General features: G+C 35.9%; 1 protein-coding gene across 5 annotated transcripts in view; it reads left to right on the top strand.

The window, feature by feature from the left end:
- Nol4 (nucleolar protein 4) overlaps window positions 1-19,103 on the top strand; it is a 348,181-nt gene that overhangs the window by 105,766 nt on the left and 223,312 nt on the right. For all 5 annotated transcript variants that reach the window (XM_028774809.1, XM_028774806.1, XM_028774804.1 and 2 more), the window contains exons 3-4: window positions 6,278-6,389; window positions 7,295-7,407. In XM_028774809.1, coding sequence (XP_028630642.1) covers window positions 6,278-6,389; window positions 7,295-7,407 — 225 coding nt within the window. The remainder of the gene's footprint in view (window positions 1-6,277; window positions 6,390-7,294; window positions 7,408-19,103) is intronic.

The following is a 19,103-nucleotide window of genomic DNA, read 5'->3' as shown; positions in this document are numbered from 1 at the left end:
AGCTCAACTGCATTGACATTTCAATAGTCTCTGTGGTTCCACACAAATTTAAGTTTTCTTAAAAAAATGATTTTATGAGTACCATTGAGGTTTTATAGGAATTACATTAAAACTGTATCTCATTTTGAGTGGTAAGGATGATATTAATTCTTTCAGTCATGAACATAAGATAGTTCTCCATTTATTGGAATTTTAAATTTTCTTCATCAGTACAGTCGTTATCCCCCTCCCAGTCCACCCTCCAACAGTCCTCATCCCATTTCTCCTTGTCCATCTTCATGAGGATGTCCCTACCCTTTCCCCCCACCAGGCCTCTCCACTTCCTGGGGCCTTAATTCTCTTGAGGGTTAGGTGCATCCTCTCTCACTGAGGCCAGACCTGGCAATCCTTTGCTGCATATGTGTCAGTGGCCTCTTACTAGCTGATGTGTGCTGTCTGGTTGGTGACTCAATGTCTGAGAGATCTTGGGGGTCCAGGTTAGTTGAGATTACTGGTTGTCCTATGGGGTTGCACCCCTCCCCAGCTTCTTCCAGACTTTCCCTAATTCAACCATAGGGACCCTTGGCTTCTGTCCATTGAATTACTGTAAGTATGTGCATTTGTCTCAGTCAGCTGCTTGTTGGACCCCTCGGAGGGCTACTATGCTAGGCTCCTGTCTGTAAGAACACCACAGCATCAGTAATAGTGTCAGGCCTTGGGCCTTCCCTTGAGATAGATCTCAATTTGGACTGGTCACTGGACCTCCTTTCCCTCAGTTTCTTCTCCATTTAGTCCCTGCAGTTCTTTTAGACAGGAACAATTGTACTTCATAATTATTGACTGTAGGATAGCAACCCCATCCCTTCACTTGATGCCCTGTTTTTTCTACTGGAGGTAGACTCTACAAGTTCCTTCTCCCCACTGTTGGGCATTTCATCTAAGATCTCTCCCTTTGGTTCCAGAGAGTCTCTCACCTCCCAGATCAGAAAGAATGGAAAGTTACCTCAATTCTTATGTGACTCCTTCACTCTCTCTCTCCTCTATCTCTCCTCTTCCACCTTCCACTGCATCCTGGTGGTCTCCTATCTCCTCCCACCCTTGTGTCCTAGCTCGTGCAACTCTAAAGGTTCTTCCCCATCACCTGTTTCACAGTCATTGGCCACTGGCATCTTTATTGATCCATCAAAAAGCAACAGGGGATAAGGATCTTAGCATTTAGACATGCAGATTCCCGATTGGATCAAAGCATTAGAACCAGTTTCCTCTAGATTTTTCAGATGTAAGGGCTGTTTTGCAATCTTTCCTTTTTCATCATTAAGTAGGTGCTTGTCATTAGCACTTCTCTATTAGAACTGCTTGTCTTGCATCTCAACAGTATTATTTATTCTTCCACTTCAGTTGTTTCAAAATATTTTCCCCTTTAAGCTATCTTTTTCTTTTTCTTGCTCATTTCTTAGGAATGTGTTGCCTAATTTCTACGAACTTCTGTACTTTCCAATGTTTCTCCTATGGATATTTTTTTTTCTTTTTAGGAAAGATTTTGATTTTCTCTCTCTCTCTCTCTCTCTCTCTCTCTCTCTCTCTCTCTCTCTCTCTCTCTCTCTCTCTCTCTGTGTGTGTGTGTGTGTGTGTTTTCTGTACATGTGCTTGCAGATGCCAAGAGAAGGCTTTGGTTCCTTTGCAATTGGAGTGGCAAGCTATTTTCAACTCCCTGTTTTAAGTGCTGAGACATGGACTCTATTACTCTGCAAGAGCAGCAAAAACATTTAACCACTGAGCTATCTTTTTAGTCCCTCCTGTTGACAATGTCTAATATCACATCAGCATTTGGAAACAATATAGCTTTGTAGGGTCTCAGTCTTGTGTAGCCACACATATGTGTTCTCTCCTGGAAGCTGTTTTGTGTGCTTGAGAGAGATGTGCATTCTATTGCCATGGTGGTGCAATAGCATGCTTGTATCCACTCTTCAAGTTAAAATGTCACTCAAGTCTACTGCTTCTACCCTTTGTTCATAGTTGAAAGGAAGGTACTAAATCCCTCCATTCTTCTTCCATAGTTAACCCTTCACTTATGCAAAGTTTACATCCATAGATTGAACAATAGGTGAAAAACATTTTTTAAAACTTGTGTTTGAGCCGAATCCATGCTTTTTTTTCTTGTCATTATTCCAAAGAACAGCTTAGTATGCCAATGATTTGCATAGGGTTTATCATTCATTATTTGATGTTTTAGTCAGGTCTCACTATGTAGCCTTGACTGACCTGGAACTGTCTACGTAGACTAAGCTGGTCTTGAATTCATAGAAATATGCCTTTATCTTCTCCCTAGTGATGAGGATCAAAGACATGGACCATCCACTCCCAGTTTGCATATTTAAACTGTAAAAATCAGTGCAAGTGTTTATAAGCGATTTAAAATGTCTGGGAGGATCTGTGTATCTAATATAAATATCATGCCATTTCGCATGGGTGACTTGAATTTCTATGGATGGACCCATAAGGGTGCTAGACCCATGCATTAATCAATGAAATGGATGGTTCTATTGTCTGCCATGCTCTTTAGTTATATTAATACTTGCTTTAAGTTTTCATGTTCTATGTTGAGTATTCATTCATTTATGATACTGTACATTTTTGATAATTAGTTTCTTTATAATGCTACATGGTATTTTACTTGTTATGACAATTCTATTGTGTCTGATACACATATAGCCACCCATCTCTTTTTGTTTGTCAGTTGCATAGTTTTAGACATATTCATTTTCAGCCACACATATAGCCACCCATCTCTTTTTGTTTGTCAGTTGCATAGTTTTAGACATATTCATTTTCAGCCTATATGCATTTTATATTTACTAGAAATCTCTCATGGACTGATGATATTTCTCTTTCTTTGTACCTATTCCACCCTTTGATTTTTTTACTGGAAAATTTAATACATTTGTATTTAGGATAATTCTTTATGAGTAAGGATTTACTGTGGATCTGTTCATTTCTTTCAGACTTTTACATAGTACGCAGTACCTTTCTCACAAGCCATCTTCATTTATGACTTGATAATTTTTGTAGCCTGTGGCTGTTTTTGTTTATTTTGTTTTGTAGTTGCTGTACAGCTTTCAAAGGGCATACCATAGTTATACTATTTTAAGCTGATTACAGCTCAATGTTTAGCCCATCAAAAACATTTTGTTGTTTTTGTTGTTGCTGGAGTGTGAGGGAACAGCTGATGGGGTCCAGTTGTAAACTGAGATTGTGATCCCTTCTCTCTCCATCTCTAAGTTTCGATGCATGGATTTGAGGAATACTTGTAACATGTAACATGAAATTGCTGTTTCTGTCCCTTCTTTCCTTGTTGAGTTTTTCTTCCTAGTTCTGTGTTCCATCTACATGGTAATCTCTTAGACTGACAATATAGTTTTTAATGAAGGATTTTATTTAAACTAATGTATTGTTTCCATGATGAGATGACTGTAGGACACTCTTCTTTCTCTTCCTTGGTGTTCTCACTGTGAACAATCCTGGGAAGCTTAGTTTTGAAGAGATTTGGAATGAGTAATGATGACAGGTATTTAAGAAGTAAGTAATATATGAGAAAAGCCTTCCATGAGATCATCATGTCCTATGCCTGAAGCTGTGGTCTGTGTGACCTAGCAAAATAAGAGCCACTGGAAAATCATGTTGAAAACCTGCTGTTCACTCCAGTACTTCCAAAAGGTTAAAATTTCAGATATCAGATGCCGCATGTGTCACAGGTTTTTGTTTTATCTTGAGCTACTGTCAAACAGATTTCAAATTGATTTTTAGATAGCAAGAATGAAATAGTCACTAATCACATATAAACACCACGTTTTGAATGTATAGGTTCCGGTATAAAAGTTTAAAAAATTAGGAAGCAAATTCTTGTACGAATGCATATGTGTAAACAAAAGTGCAGAAAGGAGCTAAGAGGGGAAGAGAGTGAGTGCAAATTTTAATTGTATTTTTCTCTGCCTGATTTAGGAACAAATAGATCTGGCTTGGGAAAAACACTTTCAAACTGTTCTGCTCATTTCTCTCATAATATACCTGAATTTTGAAGCAGGATAGTTTACCATCTACATATCTTGGCTTTTAAATACATTTTGAAAGCAAGGGATTTAGAGTCAATCTTAGTGTTGAGTTTTACTTACTTGTATCTGGCTAATACACAATAGTGTTTAACGTAAGATTCTTTCTCATCTTTGGTTTCTTATACATTTTCAAAATTCTTTTTCTTTTTTTCTTGCATATATTTTTGAAGTTATAATATTATTATACCATGCTCTCTTCCCTTTCCTTCATCTGAACACTATCATATACCCCTCCTCATTGTCTCTCAAGCCCATAACCTCTTTTCTCACTAATTGTTATTACATGCATGTATGTATGCATACGTACATATATAATCCTAAATATAACAGGCTGTATTCATATAATGTTACTAGTATGTATGTTTCACAGCTGACTGTTTTACACAGAGTAACTGATTGCTTTGTTGTTCCCTGGGGATGACGCCCTCCCTCTTCTGACTTTCCTTAATTATCTATAGTTATTTTTATAGGGAATATGCCTCCTGGCTGGTAGTCCATTTTGTTTGGCATGTTCATTGATGTCTTCCTTGTTCAGCTCATGTTTGGCAGCCATGATGGTAAGATTTTATGAGTATAGCTTCTGATGTTGCTGGGCGATACAATCTCATGGCAGAGTACTTGATCTACTGACTCTGGTCTGGTCTCTGAGGAGTATCTCATAGATATATTGTTGTCACTAGGTTCCACAACTCCTCAGTTTGATTGGTTTTGCATTTTTTAGATTGGATTCCTTGTGTTGCAAAGAGAAGTTTCCTTGATAAAAACTGAAGACTACACTTATCTGTAGGTATGAGGACAAATATTTAGATTGGTATTAGGAGTTATGCTGGCTTAGTAAATTAGTGGTTGTAGATTCTCCTCCGATAACCACGATTTCCCTAGCACTGAGTAGTTAGGCTTCCAGTACCAGGTGTGGTCTCCCTCTTGTTGAGCAGTTCTGAGCTCCCATTAGAGAGCTGTTGCATTCTTTCTTGCAAAAGATGATGGGTACCCCTGAGTAAGTCAAACTGACAGCAGTGTCAAGCTCAGAATTCATAACCTTTGCAATGTTAGACTTCAGTGTATGTTTTTTTTTTTCAGTGCTGTGCTCCTTCTGTGGCATGGTCTGGCCAAAAACCATTCCTGACGAGTAAGGGAATCAGTACACATTTTCTCTCAATGATAAATTGGCTACTCATGTTCTTCCCCTTTACACTATCTTAAAATACATCATTGTTTGTAACAGCCAAGCATATACCTTAGAAATTATCTCACACATTTACACTTAATCTATAACTCAGTTCTTCTTCCTGCTTACCTCATCATCTTTCTCATGTTAGTGATAGAACATTGGAAGAAATCTAAATGCCTACATCAGACTTCTTGGTAGCACTGCCTGAGTCAGTAGTAGCTGTCATAGAATGAGGCTTAAACTCCAACCGTTTTCCATCACTGTTATTTTGCTTAGTGAGAGAAACACTTTTATTGAAAGGTTAATATTAAACAAATCATCACGAGGAGTATCAATTGCTACCTTAAATCAAGATCATAGTTAGGAACATAAAATTTTGTATAAGGTTATAGGAAATACTGCTCTGGCGATATGAGCTATTGCAGACATAAATTATAAAAGTTGAATAAAAGAAGTGATCTAGGTGGCCCAAGCTCATTCCCAAGTGTGTCATTTTTTTGTGGAGAGGATAACTGACTGCTGCAGTACATCCATGATTTGACTTTTATTCTCTTAAAAAGTTTTAAAGCAATAACGGAGAAATCAGTGTGCAGAATCTAAGTTCTTTGTCTCTCACTGAGTCTAAACTTTAAAATGTAGAGATGAGATGAGGCAAAATCTGATTGCGCTATGAGTAACCAGAAAGAGCAATATTCATTAATGAGGAAAATCCACAAGAATATCTACACATTGTGATTATTTTCCTAAAAGCAATGCAGAAACATAAAGCATATATCTACCCAGATGCAGCCAATAGTTTGTCCATCAAATGGCACTGTTGGCTGATATTTAGAGTCACTTGATCAAGCTGGATAGATATTTCTTGAAATGATGCATGGTTTGCCGTGCATGCCTTCATTGTGCTTCCTGCCATCATGGAATAAATAACGAGTCTTACTGGGAAAGACAGTGATTATTTCTGTGGGGTCTTGCTCTGTCAGCTGCTATAATAACACTGATATTTTGTGAATCATTTCAGATTTCAGAGAGCTACGCCTTCCTACCAAGAGAAGCGGTGACACGGTTTCTAATGAGCTGTTCCGAGTGCCAGAAAAGAATGCACTTGAACCCAGATGGAACCGATCACAAAGGTAGCCACAGTGCCCAGTAGTGAGACTTGAAGTAATTTTTCTTCATAATGTTAATTGTATCTTACATTTTTATGAAAATGTGAAAGAAAAAGTTTCACAAGTCATGTCACTTCATTTAGTCAAGAAGGAAACAGTGGATTCGGAACACCCACTGACAAATTAATTCAGGATCCACTGATGGAAGGCAGTTTCAGCTGTACAAGTATCTTTTAAAAAATATGTATCTGTGTTTGGGTGCATGTGCATGTGTATTAATGTTTTAATTTTCAGCATAGTATTATTTCATGGTATTTTAGATATACTTAGCATGAAAGTTCAACACTAAAAAATAATCTTTTAAATCTACAGATCCTTACTTTCAGAAATCAAAAATTACATGAAATGTCTTCAATTAAAATTTTTATAAGCATAATTTGGCTTTACCCTGCATTGATATTACACAGATAATTTTCCTAAGTGCGGTTATCTTAATAATTAGATTTATCTCATAGGCACTTTTAAAATCTAGCCATAGGTTGGAGGATAATTAACCTAGCTCCTATAAGAAAATAAAACAGAAAAGGCTTTCTTTTTTTACATCCAGTAATTTATATATAAAATAGCTGTGCTTTGAAATATTTTTAAAGTGCTTAATCATCATATTAGTTTTATTTGTTGTTGTTTAGGATATTTAAAAGTCTCTTTATAGTGAGATAAAGTGGATTTGTCCATTCTGTTAAATTGGGCCAATACCATTGTTGGAAATTTGCATAATAAATTTTATGCAGTTCATTTATAGAGGTGTCATGGTTTTCAATCATTAGTGTGCCAAAGACTAAACTTTAATTAAACATACTGGCTCACCTTGAATGTGCATCTGGAACACAGTGTTACATTTATCACAGATTTAAAATGTTCTGTTTCAGATAATGGAAAGCCTCCTACACTGGTGACCAGCATGATTGACTACAACATGCCAATCACCATGGCATACATGAAGCACATGAAACTGCAGCTGCTAAACTCACAGCAAGATGAGGTAAGCTGGAAACATACGATTATATCACCAACGAACGGGAACAAAGCTTCAGACCCATGACTAAGGGGTTAAGTGTAGTGGCACATGCAAGCTGTAATTTATATTGTGAATGAAAAGAAATGTCACCAGAACCTTACTGATTTGGAAAGCAAAGGTGTCCACATCCTAGATGCAGAGTCCCTGGACGAATCCATTTTCCTTAGTGCTATGTGAGGAAGTCTCTTTTCCTCACTAAATCTCTACTGAGGCTGTCCCTTCAAAGAGCTAGAAAGTCCTGAGCATCCAAGGATGGGGAAGTTCTGAAACCATCTTCTCTGAGAAACTGAAAAATTAAATCTTTTAAGTCTTTCTAAAATTTCTATTTAATCATGTTATGTTCATAAATCTTTATTGAAAGGAAATTTCTTTTTTTTAAAGATTTATTTATTTATTATATATGAATACACTGTAGCTGTCTTCAGACACACCAGAAGAGGGCATCAGATCTCATTACAGATGGTTGTGAGCCACCATGTGGTTGCTGGGATTTGAACTCAGGACCTCTGGAAGTGCAGTCAGTGCTCTTCACCACTGAGCCATCTCTCTAGCCCCAATAATACAATTTTTTTTTTTTGGTGTTTTGAGACAGGGTTTCTCTGTGTAGCCCTGGCTGTCCTGGAACTCACTCTGTAGACCAGGCTAGCCTCGAACTCAGAAATCCGCCTGCCTCTGCCTCCCAAGTGCTGGGATTAAAGGCATGCACCACCACTGCCCGGCTGAGAGAAAATTTCTAACAATTCCTTTTAATTACAGTTATTTTCATATTTCAGATTATACGTCATTCTAATATATCAGACACCACGTATGTGTCTATTGGTACTTTCTAGAAGTCTAGCTTCCATTTCGGTAAAAGAATTTAAGTGTGTGTGTGAATGTGTGTGTCTGAGTTTTCATTTGTGTATGTGTACATAGGTGTTTGTGTGTGTTTCTGTATTAGTCAGGTTGAATGTGTGTCTGTGTATGTATATGTTTATGTGTGTGTGTCTGTGCATAAATATGTGTGTGTGTGTGTATGCAGGCTACTTGTATTCTACATAAAGAAGCAAAGGCAATTAGTGCACTCTGAGAGTTAAGTAAATTCTCATCAACTAGTCATCAACACTAACGTGTAGAATCATTTATATTATCTGTGTCGGATATAGACCTTTGGACTTTTCCTGTAACAGGAAATGTGGTTAGATGTTTCCTTTTTTTAAACTAGATTATTTGTAGAACACATAGCTTTTTGAATACTTTATTCATAAAATTTAATCTTTTTGTTTTCTCTGTACTTGGTAAAGTTTTAATCTTGATCAGTAGATTTTTATCTAGTGTTCACTCTCTAAGAGTATCCATGAAGTGACTATATTGCATTAGATATTACTAGATAACTAACAACAAATGATTGAATTAAAAATAAAGTAAAAAAAAATAAAGTCATTATACTAAAGGCACAAAGCCCAACTTTGAAAATGTCTCTGTTCTCAAGAATGAAATAACTGACACCACAGTTATTACATAACTGAAAGAAGTAGTAGCACCTCATAGAAATGCTAAAACCTACACAGTATTTGTAGAAAGCTAATTTGGAGGTCAAATACGTTTAATTCTACCCCAAAATTATAATTAGCTTCATGCCAGTCATACAGCCCACATATTAAAAGTCCTTTTGGATCTAAAGCATCACACACATTTTGAACTAAAAAGCATAACCTTCAAAAATTATAATTAGGAACATTATCCTTATCACAGTTTGAAAATATTAAATTGGATTCATACTGTTAAAATATTCAAAGAAATTACTTGTTAGAGTGTTTACAAAATTTTAGAAAAAAAGTAATTATTACAGGGCTGGGAAGTTGAATAAGATAAGCATATTTAACTAAAATGATGAGGTAAATCCTGATTAAAAGTTATATTTAAATTTAAATGAGATTAATCCAATAAATTCACCAATAATTACTGAGTACTTTTCAGTACTCTTAGAAACAAATTAACAAAAACTGTATTTTTGAAGCATGTCTTCCAGTGAGGAATTAAAGACAATATAGAAAATGAAGAGTAAGACTAGGCAAGTAAAAAGTTGCTGAACTCTAATAAAAGAAGAAAGGAATGTTAAAAAGGAATTCGTTCAGAATGCAAATCAGTAATACAAAACTTGCTTCTAGCACAGAAGGTCCTGGATTCAACGACAAGTACCCAAAAATGAATAAATGAATGAATGGGTAAATGAAGAGATGGATGACATAATTTGAACAAAACTGAAAGAAATGAAGTTTGTTGTTAGTTACTTTCTATTGCTGTGATAAAACACCATGACCAAGGCAAGTTATTGAAGAAGGTTCTTGGAGGTTTATCGAAGAACATTTAGTCTTATAGTTAGAATCTAGGATAGCCAAGACAGGGAAGTAAGAAGCAGGTAGCCAAAGGCTCCCACCTTGAACTGAGAAAAGTAGGCAGAGTTCAGGTACTAATTACTAAACAGAATTCTCAAAAGTTAGTGGATTAACACAATTTTTTTATTCCTTAATATTCTGTGGATAAAAGATAAACTTTTCTGGGGACTCTATTTGTTACTCAGTTACCCTTTCTCAGAAGAGACAATATTCTGGATGGTATGAAAGCATTGTTGTAAATATGTAGATCAATACAAACAAAAAATCATAATTCTTAGTAAATAAACCAGAAATATATAGCTTCATGATGCTCCTTTCTTGTAAACTTTTACAATATACATTTATTTATTAAAAACTCCATACATGTATACATGTATTTTGCATTTTGAACATGTCCATTCCTTATAGCTCTCAATTTTCCTTAGACATCCTTCTTTCTCCCTCCCAGTTTTGTGCCTCCTGTTTTAACTCACCGAATCAAATTAGTACTGCCTTTAGGTTCATGGATGTAGGGCCATCCACAAAAGCATGTGCATCTTACCTTAGGGCCATGACTGTCTTTCAAAGGACATTCTCTGTAATGGCCATCCTAGATACAAATCCAACATTCTGTTCTCTGGGGAGCTAAGCAAGTTTTAAAATGGGCAGTACATGCGAAAGATATATGATACCATGAAAAAGATCTAACTACAAATTGTGAGTTTAGAAGGAGGAGAAAAAATAATTATCAAAAACTTATAAAAGATATTTCTTTGCTTTCATAAGAAAGTTAGCTATAGGGATAGATGCAATGCAGGAAGCAATATTAAGATTAGAGTATTTAAAGTACTATTATGGACAGTGAGTGACATAATTCACTTTTAAGACTTACTGATGAAAGATTATCATTGTAGTGGTTAGATCACTTATATACTATGATGGAGATATGAGCTATAATTAAGGAATAGAGAAGAGACACATTCAGAAAAGAGAAGATGAATTGTCAATGACGTTTACACAGGACTAAAGACTATGGAGGTATTTCAATCACATGAGGCATGGATTTACCCATACAATTACCCCTGGATATCCTACAACACCAAGCAGGTGCTTATATAGAAAAGTTTTCACATGAGTGTTCTAAAAATGAACCTGAAGAGAGAGCTATATAATAATAATAATAATACACTGTCTAACCTCAGAAAAATCTTCGTTTGAAAATTTAACCTCTAGAAAGTTATTTGCTTTATTCTGTATAGTTAGCATTATTTACATGTTAACAAAATAGTTATCTTGTATCCTATAATTCTTTTCCATTTCACTAAATAGAATAATTTAATTATGAGTTGAAAAGTAATTGGAGCCGGGCCGTGGTGGCGCACGCTATTTAATTCCAGCACTTGGGAGGCAGAGGTAGGTGGATTTCTGAGTTCGAGAGTTCGAGGCTAGGCTGGTCTACAGAGTGAGTTCCAGGACAGCCAGGGATACACAGAGAAATCCTGTCTCGAAAAACCCAAAAAAAAAAAAAAAGAAAAGTAATTGGAATAAAACTATAGAATGAGTACATGCTTTTAATTGAATTCAGGCTATATAAATGTGTAAAAACTGATACTGGAATAAAGAGAATTATGCTAAGTCATATACTTCACAGGGTAAGGTTAAAAATAATTAAAACATTTTAATTATTAATTCATAAATGATGACAAACACATTAAACTTGGAAGGCTTGTCATTTTTGTCTTTTTATTTGTGCTTTTTTGTTTGCTTTTACTTATTGTGTTGTAGATATGTTTGAATTTTTACTTATTACCCTTTACTGTACAATCAATTTTTAATTTATTGGCCTTTTAAAATTTTTTTTTACAAGATTCCATTTCTACTTATTCAATGATTAGTTTCAAAATTAGCATACCTGTGGTGACTTAATACATTCTAAAAATTGTAATATTCTTTTTCCAAACAGAACAAGCATTCCAGAAGTCAGTTTTTCATTTTTTTCTACTCTTGCATTCTACTGTTTATATATATATATATATATATATATATATATATATATATATATATATAAAATTTTATTTTAATTCATGTCTTGCTCACTGACCTGCTCCAGGTCTCACAATCCTTTCCCCCAATACTCCTCCACTTATTTGCATAAGTAATTGCAATATTTGAGAATTAGCAGTATCTAAAATAGGAACAGTCTCAAGTAATTGTAAACCATGAGCTACATATTGGCTATCAGTATACAAATTAAAAGCTTGGTTTTTCAGCATTTCAAAAATAGCAGCTACAGCACGTAGTTCAATTATTTGTGCTGAAGCAGGGGGAAACTCAAGAGAATGAACATGTGATCCTATCACATATGCTGCCTTCCCATTAGATGAGCCATCTGTAAATACAGTAAGCATATTTTCTATGGGCTGCATGCGTAAATTTATAGGAAATACAAAAAGCATGCATAGAGGAAAACAGTAACAACTTGTTTTTGATTATCAATTTTGCCTGAAAATTTTGCACTTGCAATAGGCCAAATATCAGTATCTACAATAACCAATTTAACTGCTGTTTGGAATAAGGAATAAATATTTCATCAGGTTCTTTTCCAAAGTATTTTTTGATTCTATTCTACAATTCTGTATTAACAAAGCTACAGCTTCATAATAGGGTGTAAAAACTTTACTTGGAAATGAAGAAAGATGAATCCACATTAATGGTCCCTTTTGCCAAAGGACTGCTATGGGTGCATGAGTTGTAGCAAGGATGCAAGCAGTCAACAATTGATCATAATCTATATAATGTATCTGCTGTTGGCTACCAGCTTCCTCCACCTTCTGTAAAGCTATCTACCCCTCAGTTAATTGTCGAGGGGAATTAGGATTAGCATCCCCCTTGAGGATATCAAACAGATGTTTAAGTTCTCCTATGGTAAGCTTAAGATGAGGTCTTAGCCAATTAATATCTCCTAACTACTTTTGAAAATTATTAAATTTTGTATGTACACCTTCAAGCCAGAAGAGGGCACTAGATCCCATTACAGATGGTTGTGAGCCACCACGTGGTTGCTGGGAATTGAACTCAGGACCTCCAAAACAGCAGTCAGTGCTTTTAACTGCTGAGCCATCTCTCTGGCCCGAACTATCATTTCTTATTGGAATTTTCTGTGCCACAATATGCTGAGCCATCTCTCTGGCCCTAACTATCGTTTCTTATTGGAATTTTCTGTGCCACAATCTGCTTAGGATATAACTGAAGTCCCAAATATTTGAAAAGATATTGCCTTTGAATCTTTTCTGGAGCAACAAGCACTCCAAGATTTTAAAGCTTGTACGAGAACAAAGGCTTGTAGTAAAACTTCTTCAGAGGAATCAGCTAACAAAACATCCATAAAATGAATAATATACACTGAAAGATTCAAACTCCTAACTTCTTGTACTGAACCAGCAACAAAATTTCTTAAATAAAGCTATTAGCCACTTCTTGAAGCAAAACTTTCCAGTGATATCACTTCATGGATTCTCCAAAATTACAAGCAAACTCACTAAATGCAAACCTCTCACAGTCACCAGAATGTAAAGGAACAGTATATAGACAGTCCTCCAAATCTATAATAATTCTATATACATTTCTTGGAATGGCAGCTAGAGTAGGCAAGCCAGGCTACAATGCCTCCACAAGTTCCATAGCCTCATCAACCCTTTGCAGCAAACCGTGCAACAATTTCCACCTGCCGAATTTTTTCTTAATTATAAATATGTGTGAGTTAAAATCCTAAACCTGTGATCTAACTGCACTTTGCAGCCAATGGAACAATGACAATTCAACTATAATCTTCGAGTTTCCCTTGTTAACACCAGAGCACAAACATAACTTTGGAAAGTAAAACTCAACCTCCAACAATCAATCCAGTTTCTCCAAAATCAACACCAAGTGCATCACCCCCATGCTGCAACGTTTGGCTGCCAATTCCTGAACACAAATGCAAGACAATACAGCCTCTAATACCTCAAAGAGACACTGCCCTAAATCTTTTATAAGTCTTTATAATACATAAAATACTACCTAGTCTAGACATATCTTTAGAGACCTATTTCCCTGGGTTGGCACATGCCATGTGTTGCTGTTCAGAATAACTCCAACCCTGAGTTACCAGTTTTAAACCAACTTTCTTTTATCAATGTTACAAATTTTTAGTTGTACCCAATAAACTATAAGCCAATAATCTATAATCAAGACATGTAGAATATATTTATACTTTTAAAACCAGTTAGAAACAAAAATGAAATGGTTGCACACATTTACTTATTTAAAACCAGACAAAATTCATAGTTTTCCTAGCTGTAATTAAGAGAAGCAACTTGTCACCTGCTGAACCCAATAATCATAGTCACAGATTTTTCTCAGAGAAACAACTGTCAGCTCCTTATCATAGAAGCCAAAAAAACCTGCTGGCCCCTTTAAGAGTGGCTTTTACAGACAATGAAACCATGGAAGGGCTTCTCCAGCTGTGATAGACTCCTAACTACAGGTGTAGGAATCCAAAGGCCAATTGAAACTACTTTTTATTTTTACTTTTTATTTTTACTTTTTCTTTTTCTGTTTGAAACTAGTTAAAAACTGAATCAAGGTCTGAACAACCAGCAGATAAAGTTTTAACCGTTTTTCTTTTAAATATGAAACATGGAACATTCAAGCAACGAAACAAAAACAGACATAAACTGACAGACATGGACAGATTGTTGCACCAAGGACAGACAATAGACAGAGAGGAAAGATGATTAGATGTCCCATGAAAGGGACCCAGATATCCTAACTAAGGGACTCAGAACCAAGCATTTCTCCAGTTGGAGGGAGAGAGGAGGCAGGACGTCTCCTGACCTCTGCCTGATCCTAGGAGAGTTCTGAGACAGTTTAAGTTCATTTTCCTTCTCTTTCTCAAAGCATCCCCAGATTGTCAGGGAGGATTGTGTTTCTCAAACCCATGTCTAGGGTGTAAACTGTCTCTAGTCAGGGTCCAAAGACTAAAAGCATCTATGAGAATTACCTTTGCTTCTCTAGATTTTAGCATAACTCTAAACAGATACACAAAACACATCTTACCATTAGTTGCCCAAATCTTCTTTACTTTCCTCTGCATGTGCTTCTAATTCCCGTGGTGTCCTTCACTGTATCCTGCTTTCTGGAGCTCCAACGTTGAGGTGTCATCTGATCAAGCCCACTCAGTCAGTCAACAGGTTCTCCAGTGCAGGAGTGAGGATTAAAAGAAAAGAGACAATTAGACAAAATTGCAGCATGACCACAGCCAGTTCTGAGGCTGAAGGCTGAGGCAGGTTTGTTTAATCCCACATTTCTTTTAAATCCTTTTAATTACATGCAAGTATTTAGGTCACTTCTAGGTTGAGGAACAAACAATACAATAGACACAAACAGTCAAGAAACAAACAAGACAATATACAGAGTCCTGCGATCACTCTCATGATTGCTGTTTCTAAGGGCTCATCAGGATGACAAAAATATCTGAGGCTACTTCCCTGTCCTAGCCTACAGGTATATTCATGCTTGAGGCCTACTTCTTTGTTCTAGCCTAAGACTTAGATTCCTGCCTGAACTTACTTCTCTGTTTTAGCTTAAAATTAGATTCTTGACTGAACTTCCTTGCTTGTCATGGCCCAATGTCAGATTCCTGCCTAAAGCCCATTTCCTTGTCCTTGGCCAATGTCAGATTCCTGCCAAGTAGCTCCAAAAGCTCTGCACACTTGTACTCCACAAAACTGGAAATTTTAAATAAAATGGATGATTTTCTAGACAGATACCCTTTATTGAATTTAAATCAAGATCAGGTAAACTATTTAAACAGCCTTAAAATCACTAATGAAATAGAAACAGTCATTAAACGTCTCCCTACCACAAAAAGCCCAGGGCCAGATGGTTTTAGTGAAGAATGCTACTAGACCTTCAAAGAAGAGCTAGTACCAATACTCTTCAAACTATGCCACAAAATAGTAACAGAAGGAACATGGCTAAACTCATTCTATGAAGCTACAGTCACCCTGATACTTAAACCACACTGAAACTCAACAAAGAAAGAACTTCAGACTGATTTCTCTTATGAACCTTGATGAAAAAATACTCAATAAAATACTTGCAAAACAATCAGCAACAAATCAAAAACATCATCTGTCATAATCAAGTAAACTTAGTGTTTTTATAGAGCAAAAATACATGGCAGATGTGCTGGTTGTTTTTTGTTAATTTGACTCAAACTTAGATATATCTGGGAGGGACACCTCAATTAAGCAAATGTCTCCATCAGGTTGCTTGTAGGCAAGACTGTGGCACATTTTCTTAATTAATGGCTAATGTAGGAGGGACCAGCCACTGTGGGTTGTACCATCTCTGGGTAGGTAAAACTGCAAACTAAATAAGCTGTGGTGAGCAAGCCAAGAAGCAGTGTACCTTGTGGCCTCTGCTTCTGTTCCTCTTGCTTCCAGGTTCCTGCCCTGGCTTCTCTTAGTGCGATGGATATGACTTGGGATATGTAAGCTAAATAAATCCTTTCCTTGCACAAATTGCTTTTGGTAATGGTCTTTATCACAACAGTAAAGATCAAACTAGGACAATAGGTACATTTAAACAAAAGCTTACAATCATGTGTCCAAACTTCTAAAAAAGTATGTTGACATAAATTCTATCTATCTATCTATCTATCTATCTATCTATCTATCTATCTATCTATCTATCTATCTACCTGTCTGTCCACACCGCCTCCTTTCTTTTTTTTTTTTTTTTTTGTGGTTTTTCGAGACAGGGTTTCTCTGTGTAGCCCTGGCTGTCCTAGAACTCACTCTGTAGACCAGGCTGGCCTCGAACTCAGAAATCCACCTGCCTCTGGCTCCCAAGTGCTGGGATTAAAGGCGTGTGCCACGACTGCCCGGCTTCTCTCTTGTTTTGGAGACAGGGTTTCTCTGTGTATCCCTGGCTATCCTGAACTTGCTTTGGAAACTCCACAGGGATTCATCTGTCTCTGCCTCCTGAATGCTGAGATTAAAGGGGTTACCACCACTCTCAGCTTCAAATGTTGTTTAGTGATGATAAATGTATACTTATTAACTACAACGTTAAGCAATGTTTACAGTCATTTCACAGAATAAGGGACATTATTGAAACTTCACATCTAGCTCTTCTTTAAACAAACACACAGACATTTTACACATATATAAATTCTATAGAAATTTTACTCAGTTAGATATCACCAGCTGTGTTACCTATAATAAATACTTGGTCTGGGAAGATAGTTAAGTAAAAGGTGTTTCTTGCCAAACTTGATTACCTGAGTTCAGTCCTCAGGATGAAGGCACAGGATGGAAGGAAGTAAAGGACTCGTGCAAGCTGTCTTCTGACCTGACAATAACTCTCCCAAAACACCATGAACCAATGAAAAATGATTATTATAAATAATTACAATTATAAATTATAAATATATTTATGGTTATAAATAAATTTATATAAGTAATAATTATAAATAAAATAAGTAACTAAGTAATTACTTATAAAGACAGTTTTTAGAGTTGAAAATGTGTTTCAACCTATAAAGTACTTACCTCATAACCATAAAGTCTGACCAGTATGATTTCCATCCATACTAATGAAATTCAGAGACAAAACCAAGAAAATCGCCAGGACAAGATGGCTTATAAGACAGGCCAAATCATATGAAGAAATTGAAGACTGAAGGAATAACTTCTTTGAGTAGGAAACGTTCTTAGTTTCTTTAAAAAAGAAACCCACAAACCCAAAAACATGTTTTAATTAGCAAGGAAGTTAATTTGGATAAGAAATAAGAACTTTGAAGTAAAATGACAGATTCCTTTCTTCAGTAAAATCAGAGCAAAATATCCTAGTTTCAGGGTGAGGGGTGAGAATGAGGGGTGAGGATCACACTTACCTGTAGAAAGGATAAATGTTTAGCTTGTTGTTGGGGGGATTATGCTGGTTTAGTACATTACGGTTGTAGATTCTCCTCCACTATGTATGACTTCACTAGCCCTGAATAGTTAGCAGGTTCCAGTACCATGCACAATTTCCTCTTGCTGAGTGGGTCCAAAGTGCAATTAGAGAGCTGTCCATTACCATCAGTGTATGCATAGTTAGTATTTTAGTATGCTTGTAGTTGATGCGGCCATGGTGTCATAGCTAGGTAGGACTGTTGGCTTCCTCCCTCCTTTGGAAGCTTATAAGGCCTCAACCTTAAGAAAAACCTGCTAAAGAATGCTGAAAGTTAGAGAAATAATCTTCCCTAGGGAAGACCACACCAACTCATTCTCCAATGCCACATGATCATTCCCTGAAAACATATATACAAGTAACATAATACAGACTGAGCAGGTTATAGTTAAGAAAGTATACGTTTTTCCACATAGGTACATATATTTAACAAAAGCTAATGAAAAAAGAGGCCACTAATTTGAGAAGAGCAAGGAGAGGTATATGGGTAAATTTGGATGGAGGAAGGGGAAAGGGACAACATAGTAATTATTTTATAATCTCAAAAAATAAAGAAGTATACCAGTTTTTGTATTAATTGTTCACAACTGACATTTTCCTGAATTAATCATTTGGTAGAGATTTTTGTCACCTGAGTTTTTAGTGAACAAGTTTTACACAATGTTATATAGAAGTCCTTTGATGAATTCAGGGCTCTGCCTATCAAATATCTTTGTATTTATCTATATACAATCGTCTACCTCTCCTCTATCATGCCTGTATAATCTGTCTATATAACCAACTATCATGCCTATATAATCTGTCTCTCTTTCTTTCATCTCTTTCTATCTACCTATCATCTATATGTCATCTGTCATTTATTTCATCTAGTGCCTGTCTACCTCTATTACATATCTATAAACTACATCTATCTATAATGTGTATATATATATATATCATCTTTATTTGTATAATATATTAAGAATTCATTTCCCTATATCAAATGCTGACATCAAATCTATACATGTATCTTAGTTTGTACTTGGAACCCATCCTGTTATCTGATGAAAAACTCTTACTATGTTATACAATAAATGCTTATAAATATGTATGTGTGCTTATTATATTTTACCAAGTCATTTTGTTTACAGTAAAGCTTAAATTTTCCTTTCCATCGTGTTTAATGATCACCTTTTCAAGACAAATGTATTAAGAATTTGTAATATTCATTGAGAATAGTTCAGTATTTAGGCTAAATCCCAAACTACTTCCTCTCTAAACACATTACTCTATCTTTAAAATGGGATTCTGCATAATATGTTG

This window comes from Grammomys surdaster, unplaced genomic scaffold (assembly GCF_004785775.1).
Source record: "Grammomys surdaster isolate TR1022 unplaced genomic scaffold, NIH_TR_1.0 243, whole genome shotgun sequence".
NCBI lineage: Eukaryota > Metazoa > Chordata > Mammalia > Rodentia > Muridae > Grammomys > Grammomys surdaster.
This window is presented reverse-complemented; position numbering and strand designations above follow the sequence as displayed.